Below are 19,672 nucleotides of genomic sequence, written 5' to 3'. Positions count from 1 at the left end.
GTTTTATAAAGAAAACAATATTTAAACTTTGTTTTTATTTATAAATATAAATAATGTAAAATAAAAAATAGATGAATTTTTAAACCTTTAATGTATTACTTAATACTATGATTGGGGCCGTGCATTGCTACAATATGCAATAATATAATAACATACATAGTACTATATATATATATATATATATATATATATATATATATATATATATATATATATATATATATATATATATATCAACAACAATATTGTTATATTAATATAATATAAAAAATAATAATATAATATAACAATAATTAGAATATGCAATAATAAACACACATCTTCTACACCATATATTGTATCTTCATATGAGAGTGACAGTACCAGCAGCCAAATCAAATTTCCAAAAAGTACCTGAAAAGCACGTAAAAGTGTTTTTTATTTTAATTTTTTTTAATTTATGTACTTGTTGAACAATAACAGAAAGGCAGTCATAACTGTGAGATTAACAAAGACTGAAATTACAATCAAATGTCCCATCACATTATACACAACAATAAGTGAGTTAAGACAAAAAAGAAAGAAAGAAAGAAAGAAAGAAAGAAAAGTATTTATTTATTTATTTTATTATAAAACCAAAGTCTTCCAATAAAGAGTACAAATACATTGCTTTGGGCCTTTTCATCCCTGTCAGTGTCTCCAAATATATTAGAAATTCCTCTTTAAAAACCAATAATCGTGGAGGAATTTTGAAAAATGTACATTTGTGTACGTAAAATTTAATCAAAAGCAACAGATTATTTATTACATAAGATACCTTTTTATCCTTAATTAACAAACCGAATGTGAAAATTTCCCATGACAGTATAAAGCAAGTAAAAGTAATCTATGTTCTGTATCCTGTTTAAAAGACATAAAAGAGGTAAAGGTCTTTTAATCGGAAAAAGCGCGAGCGCAGGGCGTGGTGACGTCATATCCGCGCTCCGGAAGCTCAAGCCCATCGCTGCGCTGGCTAAGCCTCTTGTGTTGTTCAAGTCAGGGAGGGTCAATTCTCTTTTTCCATCCATCCCAAAATATAAGCGGTGACATTTGTTTACACGCAGGCAAACCTGATCGAAGATCATATTTAATTTAGAAATGGACTCTTCTGAACACGGTAAGTGTCGTCTGTGTGTGAGTTTTCTGTGTTTTGAGCAGGTGCACTAAAGATGCGTGTCTACCGAGTGGGTGGCGCTAATAAAAAGTATATTAAGAGAGTATTATATAGGAAAACTCTAAATTTAATGAAAGGCTTTATTTAATATCGTGTTTTGCGGGGTTAATTGTAGGATTTAATTACATGCACTACAACTGTCGGTACATTAACGTCACATGATCATAACAGGTCTGTTCGGCCTGACAGCTGATCATGTAGTGTTGACCTAACTGGAGATACTAAAAAAGATACACTGTCTGGATAGAAACCCTCATGTCACCCCTGTTGTACTTACACCCCCTTATCTCGTGGCTCTCATGCGAAGACACACAGTATATCAGTACATCAGCTCGTTTGGTCTGAAGCCCTGCATTTGTTTATGTGTCTAGGTTCTTCAGTGACATCTCCAGGTGTAGCCATTGGAGGGACTCTACCACCCGGCCTGACAGAGGAGGAGGCAGAAGAGATACAGGTGGAACTCACCAAGGTACTGCAGACTTTATTCAACACCCTTTACCCTCACACTTACAGCACAATTAAAGATTATATGAAATGTTGTGTTGTCTTAAAGGGAGAGTTCACCCAATAATGAAAATTCTCTCATGAATTACTCACTGTTCTGTTGTTCCAAACCCATAACACCTTTGTTCATCTTCAAAACCTAAATGAGAGAGATTTCTGCCCCTTCATTGAAAATCTGTTCAACCAAAATTGTTTAAAACACTCATAAAGAATGTTTAAAAATAAATAAATTAGGGCTGCACGATATATCGGCCACCATATCGGTATCGGCCGATATATGTTCATTTGTAATATTATCATTATCGGCCCAGATAAGAAAATGTGGCCGATAAATAATGGATTATTTCCTTCAGCTGATACATTTCAGATGCGCATAGTTTGCCATAATTGCTTGAAATGTGATTGGAATCACTTCATAAAAGGGTTAGGGCACAAGAAGACGTGAAAGAGAACTAAATTCCGGCACTGGCTTGTTGTTTTCTGTGCTGGGCACATCCAGAGCGTGCGCACAAAAATCAGACTTTCATATGGCGCTTTTCCATTACCAGTACCAGCTCGATTCGACTCGACTCGTCTCGGCTCGCTTTTCGCTCCGTTTTCCATTGCAGATAGTACCTCCACAATAGTACCTGGTCGTCATAGCGACGCCGCAGGAAACTGCCATGACTTATTCATCTTCTACGCGAGACCTTTATTTTACTGTCTATGCACGAGACACACAATGGAGGAAATCGAGTGTATGCTGTTTTTGGATGTTTTTGTTTTTGCTGTTTTTTATTCAGGATACTCCGTCTGGCGCGTGCAATGATGACGCAGTGAATAGTGACGATTCTCTCTGACCAATCAGCAGTTTGCCATGTTTTCACGTCACATTTTAGTATCGCCTCAGCTCGCTTAGAACCTCGCCGGAGGTGGTACGAAAAAAAGTACCTGGAAGCAGGTACAGGTACAACTTTTACACAGTGGAAAACCAAACAAAGCCGAGTCGAGTCGAGGCGAGCCGAGGCGAGCTGGTACTGTGTAGTGGAAAAGCGCCAATATAGTACATGAATACTGAATTGAGTTCTCTTTTACGTCTTTTTGCACTTGACAGACAAATACACACAAAATGATATCAAAATATCCTCGTAAACACAGTCGTTTATGTCTTAAGTGAACGTAAACGGTTGAGAAACAAAACGCATGTGTGATAGTATATTGTATCCATGAATTAAGTCTTAAAGGTGGGGTAAGTCTTTTTTGAAATATGCTGTTGGCCAATGTTGATATTTGAAATCAACCCAAACAAACACACCCCTTCTTCATTGCTCTGCCTCCAAAACTCACAATCCTAACAGCCCAGATGGTCTCGAACCCTGAACAACCCCTGCAAGCGAGACGCATTCACTGGCAATCTTCAGCGCAACTCACACTGGCTGTCCTCCGTTACACACGCAATCCAAGAGTGGATGTCTGTTTATACAGAAGTGCAACAGAATAATGCTTCACAAAAAATAAAGCGCAGATGATGAACGAATGACAAGGAAGCACAAAAAATTTACATACAGTACACGATAGTAATTGCAAACAAGAGTTGGTTGTTAGTTGCCAACAGCACAGCAGCTCCAGACACACAATGACACTCAAACCCACTACACGTTTGATGTTGTGTCGGACCGACTAACATCCAAACAGCATATTTCAAAAACTACTCACCTTTAAAGTCTGCGTGAACCGGAAGTTGCAAACGACTTTTCTCCAGTGTTGTGACGTATTTCCCAGTGAAACGGAATATTGAACAGAGGGCAGGGTTTTACTCTAGCGCTCCTCCTCTTCATCTCTTGCTCATAACAGACTAACGGTTTGAGGGGAGTGGTTAAGCGTTTCCCAAACCAAGCCGTCAAACCTACGTCATCAGAGAAGGAACCATTCCAGACCAGAAGTAACTTTTCAGACTTTGATTAAAGATTACGACGGCAAACAATTTTTTTCTGTGTATTAACTTGCACGGATTAATTATTCACCACAAGACTAGTAATATGCGCTAACAAAGTAAATAGGGTCAATTTTGATTTCAGTTGGACTTTAAAGTGACAGCAGCCTAATAAACCTACTGCCGTCTGTCATTACTGTTAATCAAAGAACAAAAGAAAAGGAAAATCACTCACTGATCTTGACTAAATAACTTTTTTAACCTTAATTAGAATTAATTTATAAAAAGAAAACTGTACAATGTTATTTTACATTTGATTTCAATTTATGAACTTTGTTCAGTTGTTTTTATTTGTGCTATTGTTAATTTGTTTGTTTGTTCTTATTGTATTATTGACTGTATACTTGTCTTTAATAATGTTTGAAATTTATATTAGTCTAGTTTATTAGTTAGTTGTTCTTTAGGCTGCTGATTTTTTTTTTTCAACAAAATGACTTCATTTAAAAAAAAATATTGGAATCAAAAGAATTGAAATCGGAAACGCTTAAATTTAAATGATACCCAACCCTATTTCAGATTGATATAGATTTAATGAATATGGATTCATTTTCTGAATATTTTGGGTGAATAGACTTTGAATGGAGGGTCAGAAATCTCTAAGATTTCATTAAAAATATAATTTGTGTTTAGAAGATGAACAAAAGTCTTAGGTTTTGGTGATGAGGGTTAGTATTTGATGACCAAATTTTCATTTTGGGGTGAACCATCCCTTTAAAAGTCTGGTGAGGTATGGAAGGTGTGTGCTAATAGAACTAACATCTTATTGGGATAGTTCACCGAAAAATGAAAATGATGTAATTTTTTTTTCATCCTCATGTTGTTTCAAACTATTCTTCTTCACAACACAAGAGGTGATAATGGCCACTTTTGACCAGAATGTTCATGGTTTATAGTGCTTATTTCGTGCTCATTGGAGCTTGACAACTACTGGTCACTCTCTGCATTTGTGAATAGAAAAGGGCAGCTTGGATATTCTGCAAAATATGAAAGGATGAAATTGTATTAAATTCGTTTACAGAGCTGGGGCCGTATTACAAAAACGTTCTATCTTAAGTTAAGATCTGTCAAGTTAATTTAGGATTTTTCACAAATTCGTATTACAGAAGCAAATCTTAAGTTGATTTAGGATTCTTATCCTATCTTACAAAATCTCATCTTATCTGTAGTTAGGAAATCTTAAACCCCTCCATTGAGTTCGGTAATCAACTCTCAGGTCTGTGTTGCCAAGCAACCAATGACACGCAAACAGCTGCTGTGAAGTAAAAAATCTTTCTGTAACGTGTCCCCTGAAGCACAAACCCAAATTGAATTGGCCAAAATCAGTGATGTTTAATTGGTTCTTTCTGGTTTTCTTTCAAGCATCTATTTTGTGCACAAAACTTGGATACAACAGCTAAATATGTCAGCAGTGTGTGTGTACGTTAGAGTAACAATATGTTGTAAGACTGGAGAAACTGGAAGAACTGGAAGAGAGGCTTTTCTCTCTGAGAAAACAAAGGAAATTAACATGAACTCTCCCCATTCGAGTCACAATCACACTTGAGTTGATCTCCTCCCAATTTACACATCATTCCCTTCACCCATCCCTACCTGAATTCACCCAAAAATCTATATGGTTTAATATGAACAATTATCATACAGTATTATACACGTTTGGTATCATTTGAAGTGTGCGACTGGTACAAAGTTCTCATTCCCACAGAAGTAAGCCAAAAAAGTAATAAGGTGTGGAGAGTTTAGAGATACAGTGCTATGCATAAGTTTAGACACCCATGCTAAAGTTGACTAAAAAGAGGAATAAAAAATCATCTTTTGGAAATTGAACTTAATGCCTTAATTAAAAAAAATTAGGAAAAATCCAACTTTTAAGGACACCAATTTTCTTTGTGAATGAATAATGTATTGTAAATACATAAATGTTCTTCCTTAAAATACAGGGTGCATAAGTCTGGACACCCCTATGTTAAAATTTATTCCTCTTTTTAGTCAACTTTAGCATGGGTGTCTAAACTTATGCATAGCACTGTATCTTGTTAACTGCTGTGGGTGTGCCCCCGTGTAAATCAACCTCTGTCTCCAATAAGTCTGGGACGGTGATTAGTGCAAATTCCCAATGTGAACTCATGTTTACATTTGAAAAGAGGTTTCTGCCTTGGTCTGAGTATTTAGGGGGATGCTGAAGAAGGCTTGTGGCGATTTGTAGCTCAAATTAACCTGTGATAATTAATACAAAACATCAAATGCTCTGGAATAAAGAGAGAAGATGCGAACCTGACATTATAAAATACATGATTCAGGTTCAGGTTCGCATCTTCTCTCTTTATTCCAGAGCATTTGATGTTTTGTATTAATTATCTTTGAACTGATTATGAAATTGGCATGATACATTTACCTGACATAATAAATTGTTACATTTTATTTTATTCTGACTGACTCTGAAATTGTTTTCCTAAGTAGATTAAACGGATTCATATGTTACCGCAAGTATTAGTGACGACTAATATTTGGCAGTTTGGCACTGATTCAAGTGTACTTGGTTTGCAAAGACAAGAAGTGAATTTCCGTTTAGGGAGGCAAAAGTGCTGCTTGACCAACCTAAATCTGGGTGTGTCTTACCTATGTTTAAATTTAATGTTACTTTAATAAGTGTATGTGGAAAATCACAGCATGGCCAATCCAAAGCTATTATAAGAGAAGTAAAGTTGGTTGACTTATCTGTAATAGTGGTTATACCTATAATGAAGTAAACATTACGTTAAATTCAAGTGTATGCAATTCCATGGGGGCTATACCAAAGTATCTTTGATTGTGTTAGCGTGAATACGACCAATCTCAGGTATATAGCCAATTACCTCTGTTTAGTGACCAAAACTGACGAGCTTGTGAACGTGAGACCCACATTTAAACAGAAGACGTGAGGACCTCTGAGCGACGTAGTTTCCTAATCTGAACGGATAAAATATACTTAGAGTTAAAAAGAATAATCAAACGTTTGCTCACATTTAAGGATGCTCAGATATCATTAAAACCTTTTTTCATTTATGGAGTCAGATGAAATAACGAGGTAATACATATGAGAAAATATATTTCATTTAATCTTGTTGTGTTGCGTAAAAGGAAAGACAGTAAGACGCACCTTCACCCGTCTTAGCGGAAACCCCCATTTGGACCGATAAACGGGCTTACAATGTAAAACATGTTTGGCTGAAATATCTGCCCAAAGAACTTTAACTTTTTACTACAACTGGTTTAATTTATCACCTGAGAACACAATACCCTGAACAACATACCGAGTTCAATTTCCCTATTACCAAAACTTTACTTTTGGTTTCAGTTTTTGCCTAAATGAATACTATAATTTTGCTTTTCATGTTTCTGTAAGAATTTATTTTTCAGTCATTCTAAACATTTGTTTAGTTTTATCTTGTATCTTTCTGTGTTAGGTTGACGATGAGATTCAGACACTGCGACAGGTTCTCGTGGCAAAGGAGAGGCACGCCGCTGAGCTGAAGCGCAGGCTTGGCATCAGCCCCCTCTCTGAAATCAAACAGAACATCAACAAAGGCTGGCATGACGTTCAGTGCTCCAATGCGTGAGAACTTTCTGTCTGTAACCTTTCCAGTCTGTTTGAAGGTCACCTTAACATCTGTCTTCTCTAATCACATGCTTTGTTTTTATGTGCTGTCTAAATCTTTTTAACAGTGCCCACAAATGGGACATAATTTTATCCTTTATTATTATTAGTATTATTTGAATATGTAATGTATATGCATATCAGTTTTATATATATATATCTCCACAGTCCTATTTTCAGTCCTATCTTCTTGAAGCAGCTAATCATTGGTGTTCTTTCACTAGCATCTCAGCTTAAACCGTTCAGAAAAAAGAAAATATATATTTAATCTATATTTCTGCTTCTAGTTATATGAGAACCTCTCAAACTCTTGGAGACTTGAATCGTAGAGTTACCTCATCTAATTTGTGAGTTTTCTCTCTTTTGCCTGTAGTTGCTTGGTCTTGTGATTCTGTTTGCTAGGTGTGGACCTGCTGCTGCCTTGTTTCTGTTTCATTTGTATCCTTTGTGCTTCTTCCAAATTGAATGTTTTTGTTTGTGTTTCCTTTCCATAAGGGAGTTTGCCAGCTCTCAAAGCCTCTATTTTATGACAGCATATATCTCATAATTAATAGAAGTACTGTAGCATCAGTTCACATATCAAGCTTTGTTTTATTAGTTCTGATTGCATTACTTGAACAATGAAGCTGGCTAGCTTCTGATGCTCTATGAAGTGAGAGACAAATATAACAAAATTACAAAACTGGAAGGTTTTGTCCTTTTTGTTTGTAACTTTGAGGAAGGTTCCTTTCAGTTTTATTATATTTATCTCTTATTTCCTATTGATGCCAAGCTCAGCTGGCCTTTTTGTCTGGATTTAGCCTTTGTGGTTACACCTGTGCCGTTGGGTCTTTGGACGTTTGAAAACAGATGTTCCCTCCCACCCAGTTTTATATGCAGATATATTCTGCTCAAAACATAATATCTAACATAAGACATAACATAATAAGAGCTGTATTAAGGTGCATAAATCAAATAAAGATTGCAGATTTTTTTTGATTCATTGATTCTTCAGCAGAATATTTTGAGATTGTGATCAGTAATGTGTAATTTATGTATACACAAAAATAGCTGACATGTTAGGGAGTGTTTTAAGACATGTAAGCCAAAGAGAAGTCAGTCCTGTTCTAGGAGTTTTTCAACATCACTGGGCGGTGATTTGCATTCAGATCCGTGTGTCTAAATTCTGTTAATGTTATATTAGTTTTATGTTCTGGACTAGGTCCAGCGCCATTCATTTCTAAGCCCTTTAATTTGTCATCAATTTGAGGTCTAATGTCAAAATCTTTTAACATCCATTAGTTTGCAGTGTGCACAATTCACAGAATTTAAACAGGACTTTTGTATGTTATTATATGTTAGTAATGTGGACATTTGTGTTTGTAGATACCTTTCTGCTTCGGCCACACTTGAGGACATTGGACGTTCTGATGCGTGAGTTTGATTTTATTTTTATTTTTTTATTAATATTTTATTTTATATTTAAATGAATCAAAATGTGCCTGCATTTTATGTGGGATTTGTTTTGTTTTTTTTGTTTAATTTTTTATGTTCAAAATTTTTTGTTTGTTTAAATGTTTATGAACAAAAACAGTTTATGTTTTATGTTTAAACCTTCCATATAAAATGGGTTAAATCAAATTGTTAATTAAAATGTTACATTTAAATTTTATGTAAAAGCATATAACTCTGGATAATAATGTAACATCATAAAGTTGTGTGTGTTTACTACATCAGGGATGTGTTCGCCCCTTCATGTTTTGTGTGTTTTCTGCATTGCAACTGAATTTTATTTTACAAATTATGTAACAAAAAGCAATTTTTATAGTCTCCGATTGATCTCTATGAGAATTTATATAAATTTAAAAAAAAACTTTAAATCCCCCCAACACTGCACATATGTTAAATAAAACATAAATAAAGTGAGATACATTACATTTGTTTAAAAAAAAAAAACATTATTATGTTACAAACTCACATTTTATTGTCTGGAGACCCCGAACAACCTGAATGGGACTTTTTTTTCATGCTAACATGCAACCAGATATCATTACAATTTATTTTTTTTGTTTGTTGCGCTAGAAAGTGTCAACCACGACATCAAGTCTCATGCCATTTAGATGAAGGAAAAATACATTTTAAGTTCAGATAATGTAATTTGGGGTTAAAAACGAATAGCTTATAAAACCTCTCTCTTCAGATTGAGAGACTAATCTTGTAACAGCACTGATGTCACTGATCTTTAAGAAACTGAACAACAATCCTCTCAGTGACATTAGTGTCAATTTTCCTAAGCTTCGTGGTGTGACCAACTAGACCCCTCTGATGTCAAAGATATCAGATCATAGATCAGAAAGGACATAAAATCGTTACTCTCATACAAAGCGTCAGACTTAAGAATAATTTTATCAAGGAATAATTTTTAGGTTGAGATCTTCCTCACAGGCCCAGTGATCTCAATAAATGATGTCAAACCTTTGTCTTTTTAGTTACTGACCTAGATCCATAGCCACTACACTTACCCCTTTGTCAGACGTCTCATTAGATATCAATAATCTGCTATATGTTGTGCATGTGTGGTTTGAGAAGGGTGTTGTGATTGTGCTCAGGCATGTGCTGAGAAGGCTGACTTGGAGAACACATGATGGGATTTTCACCAAGAAAATTGGCTTAGCCTTATCTAAGGTCATTAGAGGGCTGTGTGAGGAAGCCTGTGTGGCTGTGTGCTTGTTTGCTTTAGAAATTACATTACATGTGAGAGTGTGAATTGTGGGAAAAAGTGTGTATATTATTTTGAAAAGGACAGGTGCTGTTAATGTATATGCACATGCATCTGTGTGTTTGTGAATGGTGCATTTGTCTGTGTAAATGAGAGTCTGCACAATTGTGTGGGGGGGGTGTGTGTGTCATCAAGATCATGATGTGTGTTCGAACCAGGTGCAGATTCTGCGCTGGAAGATTCAGGCAGCAGCATATGGTGCAAAAAGATGGACAGACAGGTGTCTAGATAGTTCGTCCTGTTAGCTTTTAAAAGAATAATCCAACCAAAAATAAAGATTCTGTCATTTATTCACCCATATGTCATTGAAACCTATCTAAAATGTTGACGTATTCTTGATGCATTCACCTCTAAAGAGATGTTTTATGTTGCTGTCTTGGTTTTTAGTTGCCTCTCAGCTACTGTATTTCAATGCCAACTGATGTGTTCAGAATATAACTGGTAACTGCTAGAACTGAAATTGTTCTCTCTCTTCTCTGTAGCTATAAGAGGACTCAGGAGACTCTGTCTCAGGCAGGTCAGATGACATCAGCTGCGTTCTCCACAATGGGCTCCGCCATCAGAAACCGATTTGGAGAGATGAGGTGAACTCTATAGTCCTTCTCTGCAAACCTTCTCTCATCACTATTTTTCTTCCTTCTACAACTAATCTTAATCTCTCTTCTCTTAAACTTTTCATCTATCTTTTCATCCTCCTCCTTTGATATGATGGTTGTTTTTCATATCTATGATTGAAGCTGGTCTTGTGCCTTCATCTTTCAAAGAGGTATTCTTAAGAGAATAGTCGAAATCCTCTTTTAAAGTCTGGACAAAAGTACTTTTTACTTTCTCTGATAAAAGTTGAAGAATGCAAGGGGGAGAAGCTTTGAAATATATCACCTCTAAGTTGAAGTTTGAGTACTATTCTGCCGTACTGTGACTTTTGAGTGAACAGGATATTCAGAAAGAAGAAATGTAGGGTGAGGCTTAATTTGGTCAGTATTATAAACTGTGAAATGGGCTCTCTGTATGACAAGTAGCTGAAAATATATTTCTTTGAAATAATGTGCACTGATGAATCATGCACAATAAGACTATGAAAAAAGTAAAAATGGGCTCAGTTCTGATTTAATGTTACATTTAAAGTGGCCTGTGGTACTAATTCAAACGTTAAACAGACATTCAATTTAATACATATTCGTTTTTATAGCAGATTTCAGACTTCTAGCCAACAGCCACTGACTGTCTGTAGCTGCAATAATATGGTATTTGTGTGTTGGGAAATCTCCAGATGGCTACAGTTTGTGATGTTTAGCACTGATCAGCTTGTTTTGAACACTGTGTCAAGGTACAGAGCTTATCAAAATTAATGTTCTGTTCTGGTTTGACAAAAAATAAACAGGTTGTATATTTGCATAGCTTCTTAAATCATGTGACTATGCTTCCTTTGTATGTCCTTGTTTTTGCTTCTCTGACTAAAATCTCTTGCGTACACTACCGTTAAAAAATTTGGGGTCAGTAAGATTTTTAAATTCAGAGATGTCTTATGCTCAACAAGGCTGCATTTAATTGACCAAAATACAGTATAAAAAACGGTACTATTGAGAATAGTATTACAATTTAAAATCAGCTTTAATATATTTTAAAATGTAATTTATTCCTGTGATGGCAAGGCTGAATTTTCAGCATCATTACTGCAGTGTCTCACGTTGCTTCAGAAATCATTCTAATATGCTGATATGGGGCTCAAGAAATGTTTCTTATTATAAATGTTGAAAACAGTTGCGACGCTTAATATTTTTGTGGAAACAGTGATAATTTTTTTCAGCATTCGTCAGTGAATTGAAAGTTCAAAAGAACAATTTATTTAAAGTAGAAATCTGACAAAAATGTCTTTACTCTCACTTGATCAATTTAATGCATCCTTGCTGAATGTGTTCATTTTAAGAAATTCTGCCCCCAATGGTCATGCATGGTAGTGTAAGTTAGCACAACTAAAATCCTGTTCTGCATTCTGTATTGTTTCTTCCTTTTATTTTACTCTCTCCTTCCCTAAATATCATCAATATTATGTTCTGATAGAGTTTTGAAGTGGTTCTTTTGTTTATCGCTGTGTTTTTCTCCACAACGCTGCATACGGGCTGCTCAGGGCTCTGCCGTACTCTAACTCTGGGTAAGAGCTATACGAGAGCGGGTGGCAGCCATTTTCCTTTTGAAGAAGATTTCTAGAACATTCTATGGTACCTGTGAAGCTATAGATGTATCTGAATCTATCGTAATCACTGTCCCTAAAGTCTTTGTTTTGCATATGACCTTCAATTATTGGAGCTATGATAGAGATGTTAGATATAATATTATCATGTCTAAAGTTTGTTCTGATGTCTTAACGAGTTTTTCATTGTGCTATACAATCTCTCCCTTTCTCTCTGCTCTGTGCTCGGCTAACGCTGTCTGCTCGGCTAACTCTCCCTGCTCGCTCTGTCTGCAACCTGCTCTGTCTGCAACCTGCTCTCCACAGTAGCAACTTTTCAATGCGTCACTCTTTAAGTATGCCAGCTATGAGGTAATTTACCAGCACTTTTCTTACCCGTTTCCTTCTGCATATTAATAACTGTCTGAATGTCTTTCGATACGGGGATAATTGTAATACTTGTATATAATATTATTACTATTTAAGAAATAGTCAACCATTATACACTTTAAAAAAAAAGTGCATAGCTTCACATTTGCAGGTGCAAAAAGACAGATAGTATCAGGTAGAAGTGATGGTCAACACTGTCACCACAACAGTTTAAGAACATTGCACATAATCATATTTAAGATGCAGCTCTCATTTTTTTTGCATGGAAAGCAAATGCTTTTTCACTTTGTTTATGCCCTGTCAGTCCTGCTTCACCTAAATGGGTAGAAAAAGCCTTTCTTTTTTCCTCTGTAAACCTTAAAGGTGTCTGTCTGTCAACTTTCTTTCCTCCATATTTTAGGTTGCATGTAAAAAAAAAAAACCTCAAGCTAGTATTGATTGGTTATTATAATATTTTTTAAAATATATCCTCAGAAACTCACCAAGCTTTAAATCCTTCGAGGACAAGGTGGATAACATGAAGGTTAGAGCTGTTCAGTTTTTTTTTCTCCATTAAAGGTTTTTAAATTAACTCATTTTTTAACTTAGCAAGCTTGGTCTGTTTCTGTTGCTGATAATGACTATAGTGTATGTTCATGTTTTGTTTATGCTGTTATTACTTAAATCCATCATGTGTTTTCCTCCTAAAGTACAAAGTAATGGGGAGATCAAATGGAGAGGGCGACCATTTGCCAACCAGCAACAACGCACCTCTCTGAGCAGGAAGCACAACCTCATGACCGAGAACTGACCTCTGTGATCCCTCTTAAACGCTGTACCCAAATACACTCCGGTGTCTCCACAGCTACATTAACTTCAAATGAATGTACAGACAGAAAATTATGCTTTATAAAAACTAAAATGCCAACTAGCAATTACTTGAACATCTGAAGACTGCCATCCTTGCAAATGCATTGTAGTCAAACAAAACATCTCAAATTAGCATATTGGAAAACTGAAGAACCCTTTTTGGGACTTTTGGGTTTTCTCCTGTGTACCGAATTACCTTTAAATGTATTGTAATATTTAATTTTGTCAAACAACAGGGCTTCTCTGACACTTCAGTAGTAAATGGTCTGTTACGATCAGCATGAAGAGGTTAAATGTTTGCACAACTCGCCTTCAGAATGTCCTAAAACGCTTAAGGCTTCCTTTGCTGCCGCTATTTATGATTGTTACATGCTTCCTACATTGAATATTGCACTGGTTATTACCCTGCTTGTTACTCAGGGCAAAAGGTGCTAAAGCTTTCCTTGTGACAAGACTCGAGCACCAGATGTGTATGATCTCTGAAGGTGTGCACCAAATGGTTCTCGTTTATTTTCTTGTCCGTTTTGAGTTTTTCCCCAAAGTCATAATAAAAAAAAAAAAAAATACAGGACTACTACAACTGTTCTAACAAAGACCTTAAAGAGATTCAAGCTACACATATCTCCTGTTTCTTGATTACCTGTATTTTAGATTGTGGTGTCTTGCATAGAATTAGGCTTTTTTTCCCTTCTTTTTCAGAGTACATTACTGTAACAATGAACATAAAAGCATTTGAGATTGGGAAGATGGGTTTTATAAATTATTTAATTACTAAACAGATGCCAGGCTAATATTTTCAAATAATTGATGCTATTAAATTTGATGATTATAATATATAATTCAAATATTGTGGTGGGCAAAAGGTCAATTTCACTGTGAGGTGATGGAAAACCCATTTTTACTTCATTTTTTGGTCAGTTTATTATTTTTCCTTTGATTCTTTGTGTGCATTCAGTGCTGATACTGTCCATGTGATGATCTGTAAAAGAATGTTACCATACTGACATAACTACTGGGTAAATGTTTGATGCTTTGTAGCTGTAACATACTACACTGTTCAGGGTTTATTAAAGATAATGAAGTTAACGAGAATATTGTGGTTTGGTCTCTGCTTGCCTTGGACACACTCGTTCAGAATATATCCTTATTTTTCATGCAGTCTCACTTAATGGTCAATAATTATAACAGACAGCAGGTGGCGACAAAATGAGTTGTCCTATTTTTGACATATTTATTTGTGCTGTCTGTATTAAAATTGTATTCAGAGTTGTCACGAACAGATTTGACCGTGAGGATGTTGTTAACAGTATTAGATGCGCATGTATGTATGTACAGTATGCATTACCTTGCTGCAACTCACGCATTCACGCCACACGTCCATTTTCTCAACCGACAGACAAGACGGCGAGGGTAACTTTTGATATGAGACAAATTCTCAGCTCTCAGATTCTGTCAATTTTATTTGCGGAATTCAAACAAAAAATGTAGGCTACATGTATAATGTACCTAATATGCATCCAATTGAATCGATTTAATCAAGATCGGAATCAAATCACAAGAATTGAATGGAAATTGTGAAATCTGTGTCAAGCAATAATAAAAACAGTAGCCTACCAGTCATTGTACCATGTAAACATTGTAACATGTTGTCACTAAACCTAGTAAAATTATGTTTAGTAACCAAATGTTTTGACAATCACAATACATTTATTGTGATGTAAAAAAAAAAAAAAAAAACTTGCATCCCCCAATCCATAACCCCCCTCCAAAATTCTCACTCCAAGCTAAACTCAAAAGTTGCCAGCCCTGCTGTTAGTAGGCTATAAGATTCTTCTCAGGAGATTGGCCACGGATTTTATTTAGAAAGCTTCTTGTGGAACAAACTTCGAATGCCCCCCCCCCCCCCTTCAATTCTGTGAAACAACATTGTTTTGAACATAGACTGAAAAAGGCTTTGACCTGTCAATCTCGTGCCAGCGACCAGGCCACGCCCATTATATCATGCCAGCGAGCAAGCCACGCCCTCTGGGAGGTGAGAGGGTTTAATCGTCACTCGGGTAATAAATAGACCGTGAGCCCTTCGTGCTGTAGAATTTGGAGCAGAGCAGCGAAAGACCTTGGAGGGTCTCACCCAAAAAACAAACTACAAATGGGCCCCGTCGCCTAGCGTTACTTGACCAAGCCTTGCTTTTTGGTGCATTACCAACATCAGCACTCACCACAAATCAAAGGTAAGGGAATGAGAAAAATAGCCTAGTTCATTAAAAAACAAACAAAAAAAAAACATGTTTAAATATTTGAACAGGCAAAGCATTATTTACTTTTTTATTACAACTAAACTATTAATATCAGTTCTTCTGAGGTGATGCCAGTAAATAAACTGCGTACGTAATTTTATTTTAAACGATTTAAGCTTATCTTGTTGTAGCTGATAACGTAGCCTACCTTAGCATTTTGCTCTTCTTTTTCTTTAACAGTTTATTTTATTCTTAGTCATTTTAGCATTTAGTAGGCTACATGTCAGCTTTTCAAAGCACTGGTGTGACTTAAATGTCTCATCTGTTATGTAGCACATAAGGGTATTAACCAGTCACGTGGTAAATCCCTCTTCCCATCTGTGACCTGACATTGACGTCTGCAGGTCCTTAATGTGAAACTAAAGCAACACAAACACTAAATTATTGTGCAATCATTTAAGAACTGTGCCTTTACTGTTTATTAATACTCTATATTGGTAGCTTTTATTATTTATTATTACTGTACATTGGTAACCTTAAAACATTGGTAAACCCTAAATCAGGAGATACTCTTGTTTTGTGTGCATGACTTTTTTAGTATTATCTGTAGCCTGGAAGGAAATGTCCTGAATTATTATTATTATTATTTTATTAGTCTAGCTTTCTTTTAAATGATCATAGCAACTGCTAGCATGCAGCCTTGGACAACCGGGTATTTTAATAACTAAGTCTCATGAAATATGAGCTATTCTGCATGCATGTTGCAGCTTGCTGTTCTCCTAAGCAAGTGCGTCTCTGAAAACGGAAATTTGATTCTTGAAGTAACAGCTGTTAAGCATCATCTAGTCACACTGATAATAATAGGAAGTGAAGGATGTGTAGTTTCAGTGGATCATACTGATTAATACCATTACCAATACCATTAACCAATTGGAAGTAAATTGTTGGCAACACCTTGTGTGTGATCCTGACAGGGTTAAAACCTCTTTGAGTGTGAGTTCCAGCACAGATTGTTTGTGCATACGCCTACCTGAGATGTTTTCCAAGCTGCCCTCGTATTTCAAAGACCACATTGTTGTAGTGCCATGCAGATGTCGTCCTCAGACATTAGTTCTCATCATAGCTGTAAATCTTTTTTCCAACAGGTCTTCCATCTTTCCATCTTCCACGCAGTTGACACTTAGAGGACGGGGAAAATGGCATCAATTCCATCAACCGGTTCCCTTATCGCCACCCATGATTACTACCGAAGTGAGTTTATTAATTTTTTTTAACATAATAATAAAGAACATTTAATGCATGTTTATAAAAAATAAAATAAATGCAATAGTTACACACACAAACACACATATATTTATTTTTTATTTAGTGTTAAATTTAATAGTTTAAAAAAATATATAAAAAAATCATTACATAGTTACACTTTTTTATTTATTTATTCCTTTCTAAAATGTTTATTCATGTTGCAGGGCGCATTGGATCTACATCTAGCAACAGTTCCTGTGGCAGTTCGGAGTACGCTGGGGAGGTCATTCCACACCCACCAGGTATATCATCTGAAAATCATCGCAATACTCTAAAATCCACATAAACATGTACATGTAGTCAGTCATTATATAGTACATAATAGGCCTGGTTTCACAGACAGGGCTTAGATTAAGCCAGGATTAGGCCTTAGTTCAATTAGGGCATTTAAGCAGCTTTTATAAACGTGACTTAGAAAAAAACATTACTGGTGTGCATCTTGAGACAACAATATGGCAGTGACATATCTTAAGATATAAAGAGAGTTGCTCTCAGTTAAAACAGCTCAAACATGCATTTTAGTCCTGGACTAGATTTAAGCCTTGTCTGTGAATCTAGTGGATGTTGTATATGTAGTCAGCTTTTATTGTAAAGGAATAGAAAAGCTCAATGTCCAATTCCATGGCAGGTCTGGTACGACAGGACTCTGGCCACTGGTGGTCCAGTTTCTTCTTTGGGAAGCAGAACCAAATGGGGACACCCAATGGATTTGAATCCCAGCAGAAGTGAGTTTAATGACAGTTTTGTGTTTGGCTTGACTCAGCTCCTGAGTCCTGGTTTTCATGCAAGGTTTTCTTCATTTTGATTGGCAGGACTGGCACCTACACGGTGACAAACGGTCAGGTGACCTGCGTTGCTCGGGAGATTGTGATGAAGAGAAAAATGAGTGAGAGCAGTGACTCCGGGAAGGAGCCTGGATCCCCCGTCCCGTCATAAACCACCCGACCCAATCCCACACCCTTCACCCCTCATCCAGGAGTCACCGCAGGCAGAAGCAGGCGACGGAGGCTCCATTTTTTTTATTTTTAGTAAAAACTGGCTGCTTTTTATGTCATGCTTTATAGTGCTCTTCTTTTTTTTTAAAATCTATGACCAAATCATTGCAAATGTATTGTATTTGCTATAAATAAATGACTAACTGCAGCCCAAAGTATGGTGTGAGTATGTGTTTCTATTCCTCCTGCATTCTGTCATTACATAGTATATTAAAATGATCACATCCAGCTCCATTAGTACGGATTATGGTGAATCACTATTGGGTCTATCAATGTACTTTCATACAGGGATTATGACCAAACCAAACAGTCTCTGTTCACTGACTCTGCTATTCTACAGTGAATGAGCAGCTAATCAACAGCCTGTGCGCAAGATGTTTGGAATTAAGCGGGCTTTGGTGTGATTAAAACACGTGTACTGAGACAGGACACACTAATACAGTTTATATAACACTACACCTGCTGCCATTGGATCCATCTATTGTATATGTGGCAACAAGAAACTGAAGCCTGTTCTTCCATCTGGCAGAATTAACTTTTAGAAACCAGCTAAATAAAAGAATAGCTGCAACATGGCCATCTGCGCAACACAAAAGTGTCAATGGCAAATAAAAAGAAGGTATTTTTGCACACCTGTAATGTTAATTCCCCCCATCTGTTGCTAATAATGTGCATAGATTTAAAAGCATAGTAATGGTCCAAAATAAAATGTTTGTTTTTAGTAACCATGACCTACATATTATTTAAACAATTCTCTAAAGAATTTTGGGGTCTGTTCTAAATTAAAACATTATTTACCAGCCTACCGTATGTTGAAGCCTCTATATTACTTCTGAAGACATATTATTTTAGTATGACCACACTGTAAGAAACTATTTTCATGATTTATTATCACAACATTTTTCTTTTGTCGAATCAACTTAGATCATTTGTATGGTTCACATAACATAATGTTTTGAGTTTCTGTTGATTAAACCAATATCCTTCAATGTATTAACTCAAATTTTAAATTTCAATGAACTCCAAATTTGAATGCAACCAGGTTACTTACTTTTTGAGTTGAACCAACAATAAAATGTTTACAGTGCAGTAGGCCAGCTAAAGTGCCACTTTGTCTAATGTTCTGGCAAGATTCTAAAGTTATGAATAAACATTATTCCAACGTTATAGTTGGATGTTCATTAATTGTTTAGAGTGTTTGCAAAATTAAAATAAAATGGTATGTTCCCTTAACGTTCGTGTAACCAATAAAAACAGACCTAGAACATTAAACTCCTCGACATCGAGTTCTGAGAACATCTAGAAATAATGTTTTCTTAACTTGAACGTTAATGAATGTTCCTATTTGGGTCAGTGTTTTAATGTTCCCATATGGCCTTTCACCTATAATAGTCTTTTAGGGCCGTAGACTTTCCTCTCTGATCCCACAGTTGCTTCTAAACAGACAAGAGCTAAAAACAGCACAGTCTCTTTACGGATCGCGGAATCTCCCAGCGAGCTTCACAGGGTTTCTCTGTACAAAGGTGAACACGTGCACAGACAAGTTTCTGTACAGATACGTCCTTGGAAGTGTTTCAACATTGTTCCGCTATTCCCAGAGTGTTTGGAAACTGTAAAACAAGAACCGAGTTTCCAGTTCGCACGTTTAGCATTCCCACATATCATT

General features: G+C 36.0%; 2 protein-coding genes across 13 annotated transcripts; both read left to right on the top strand.

Moving 5' to 3' along the window:
• Positions 1-953: 953 nt before the first annotated feature.
• tpd52l2a (tpd52 like 2a) lies at positions 954-14,561 on the top strand. Of its 12 annotated transcripts, none has more exons than XR_014603050.1 (10): positions 954-1,135; positions 1,564-1,661; positions 7,112-7,260; positions 7,590-7,649; positions 8,668-8,715; positions 10,543-10,644; positions 12,189-12,279; positions 12,558-12,602; positions 13,095-13,143; positions 13,310-14,561. XR_014603050.1 is itself a non-coding variant. In XM_084087346.1 (10 exons), the coding sequence occupies exons 1-10, from the start codon at positions 1,117-1,119 to the stop codon at positions 13,376-13,378; spliced, it is 663 nt and encodes a 220-aa protein (XP_083943472.1). In that variant the 5' UTR covers positions 954-1,116; the 3' UTR covers positions 13,379-14,561. The 12 variants fall into 12 exon arrangements, 10 of the variants coding, with proteins under 10 accessions (XP_083943472.1, XP_083943476.1, XP_083943475.1 ...); XM_084087346.1 differs by having other exon boundaries at positions 12,189-12,212; XR_014603049.1 differs by lacking the exon at positions 12,558-12,602.
• A 685-nt stretch (positions 14,562-15,246) lies between these two features.
• ppdpfa (pancreatic progenitor cell differentiation and proliferation factor a) lies at positions 15,247-18,161 on the top strand. Its single transcript, XM_084087357.1, has 5 exons — positions 15,247-15,700; positions 16,852-16,957; positions 17,176-17,253; positions 17,640-17,736; positions 17,824-18,161. The coding sequence occupies exons 2-5, from the start codon at positions 16,903-16,905 to the stop codon at positions 17,945-17,947; spliced, it is 354 nt and encodes a 117-aa protein (XP_083943483.1). The 5' UTR covers positions 15,247-15,700; positions 16,852-16,902; the 3' UTR covers positions 17,948-18,161.
• The last annotated feature ends 1,511 nt before the right edge of the window (positions 18,162-19,672 follow it).

The sequence above is a fragment of the Abramis brama genome (assembly GCF_963993115.1).
Source record: "Abramis brama genome assembly, chromosome: 16".
Taxonomy (NCBI): Eukaryota; Metazoa; Chordata; class Actinopteri; order Cypriniformes; family Leuciscidae; genus Abramis; species Abramis brama.
The sequence above is the reverse complement of the archived record's forward strand: the minus strand, read 5'-3'. Positions and strand labels throughout refer to the sequence as shown.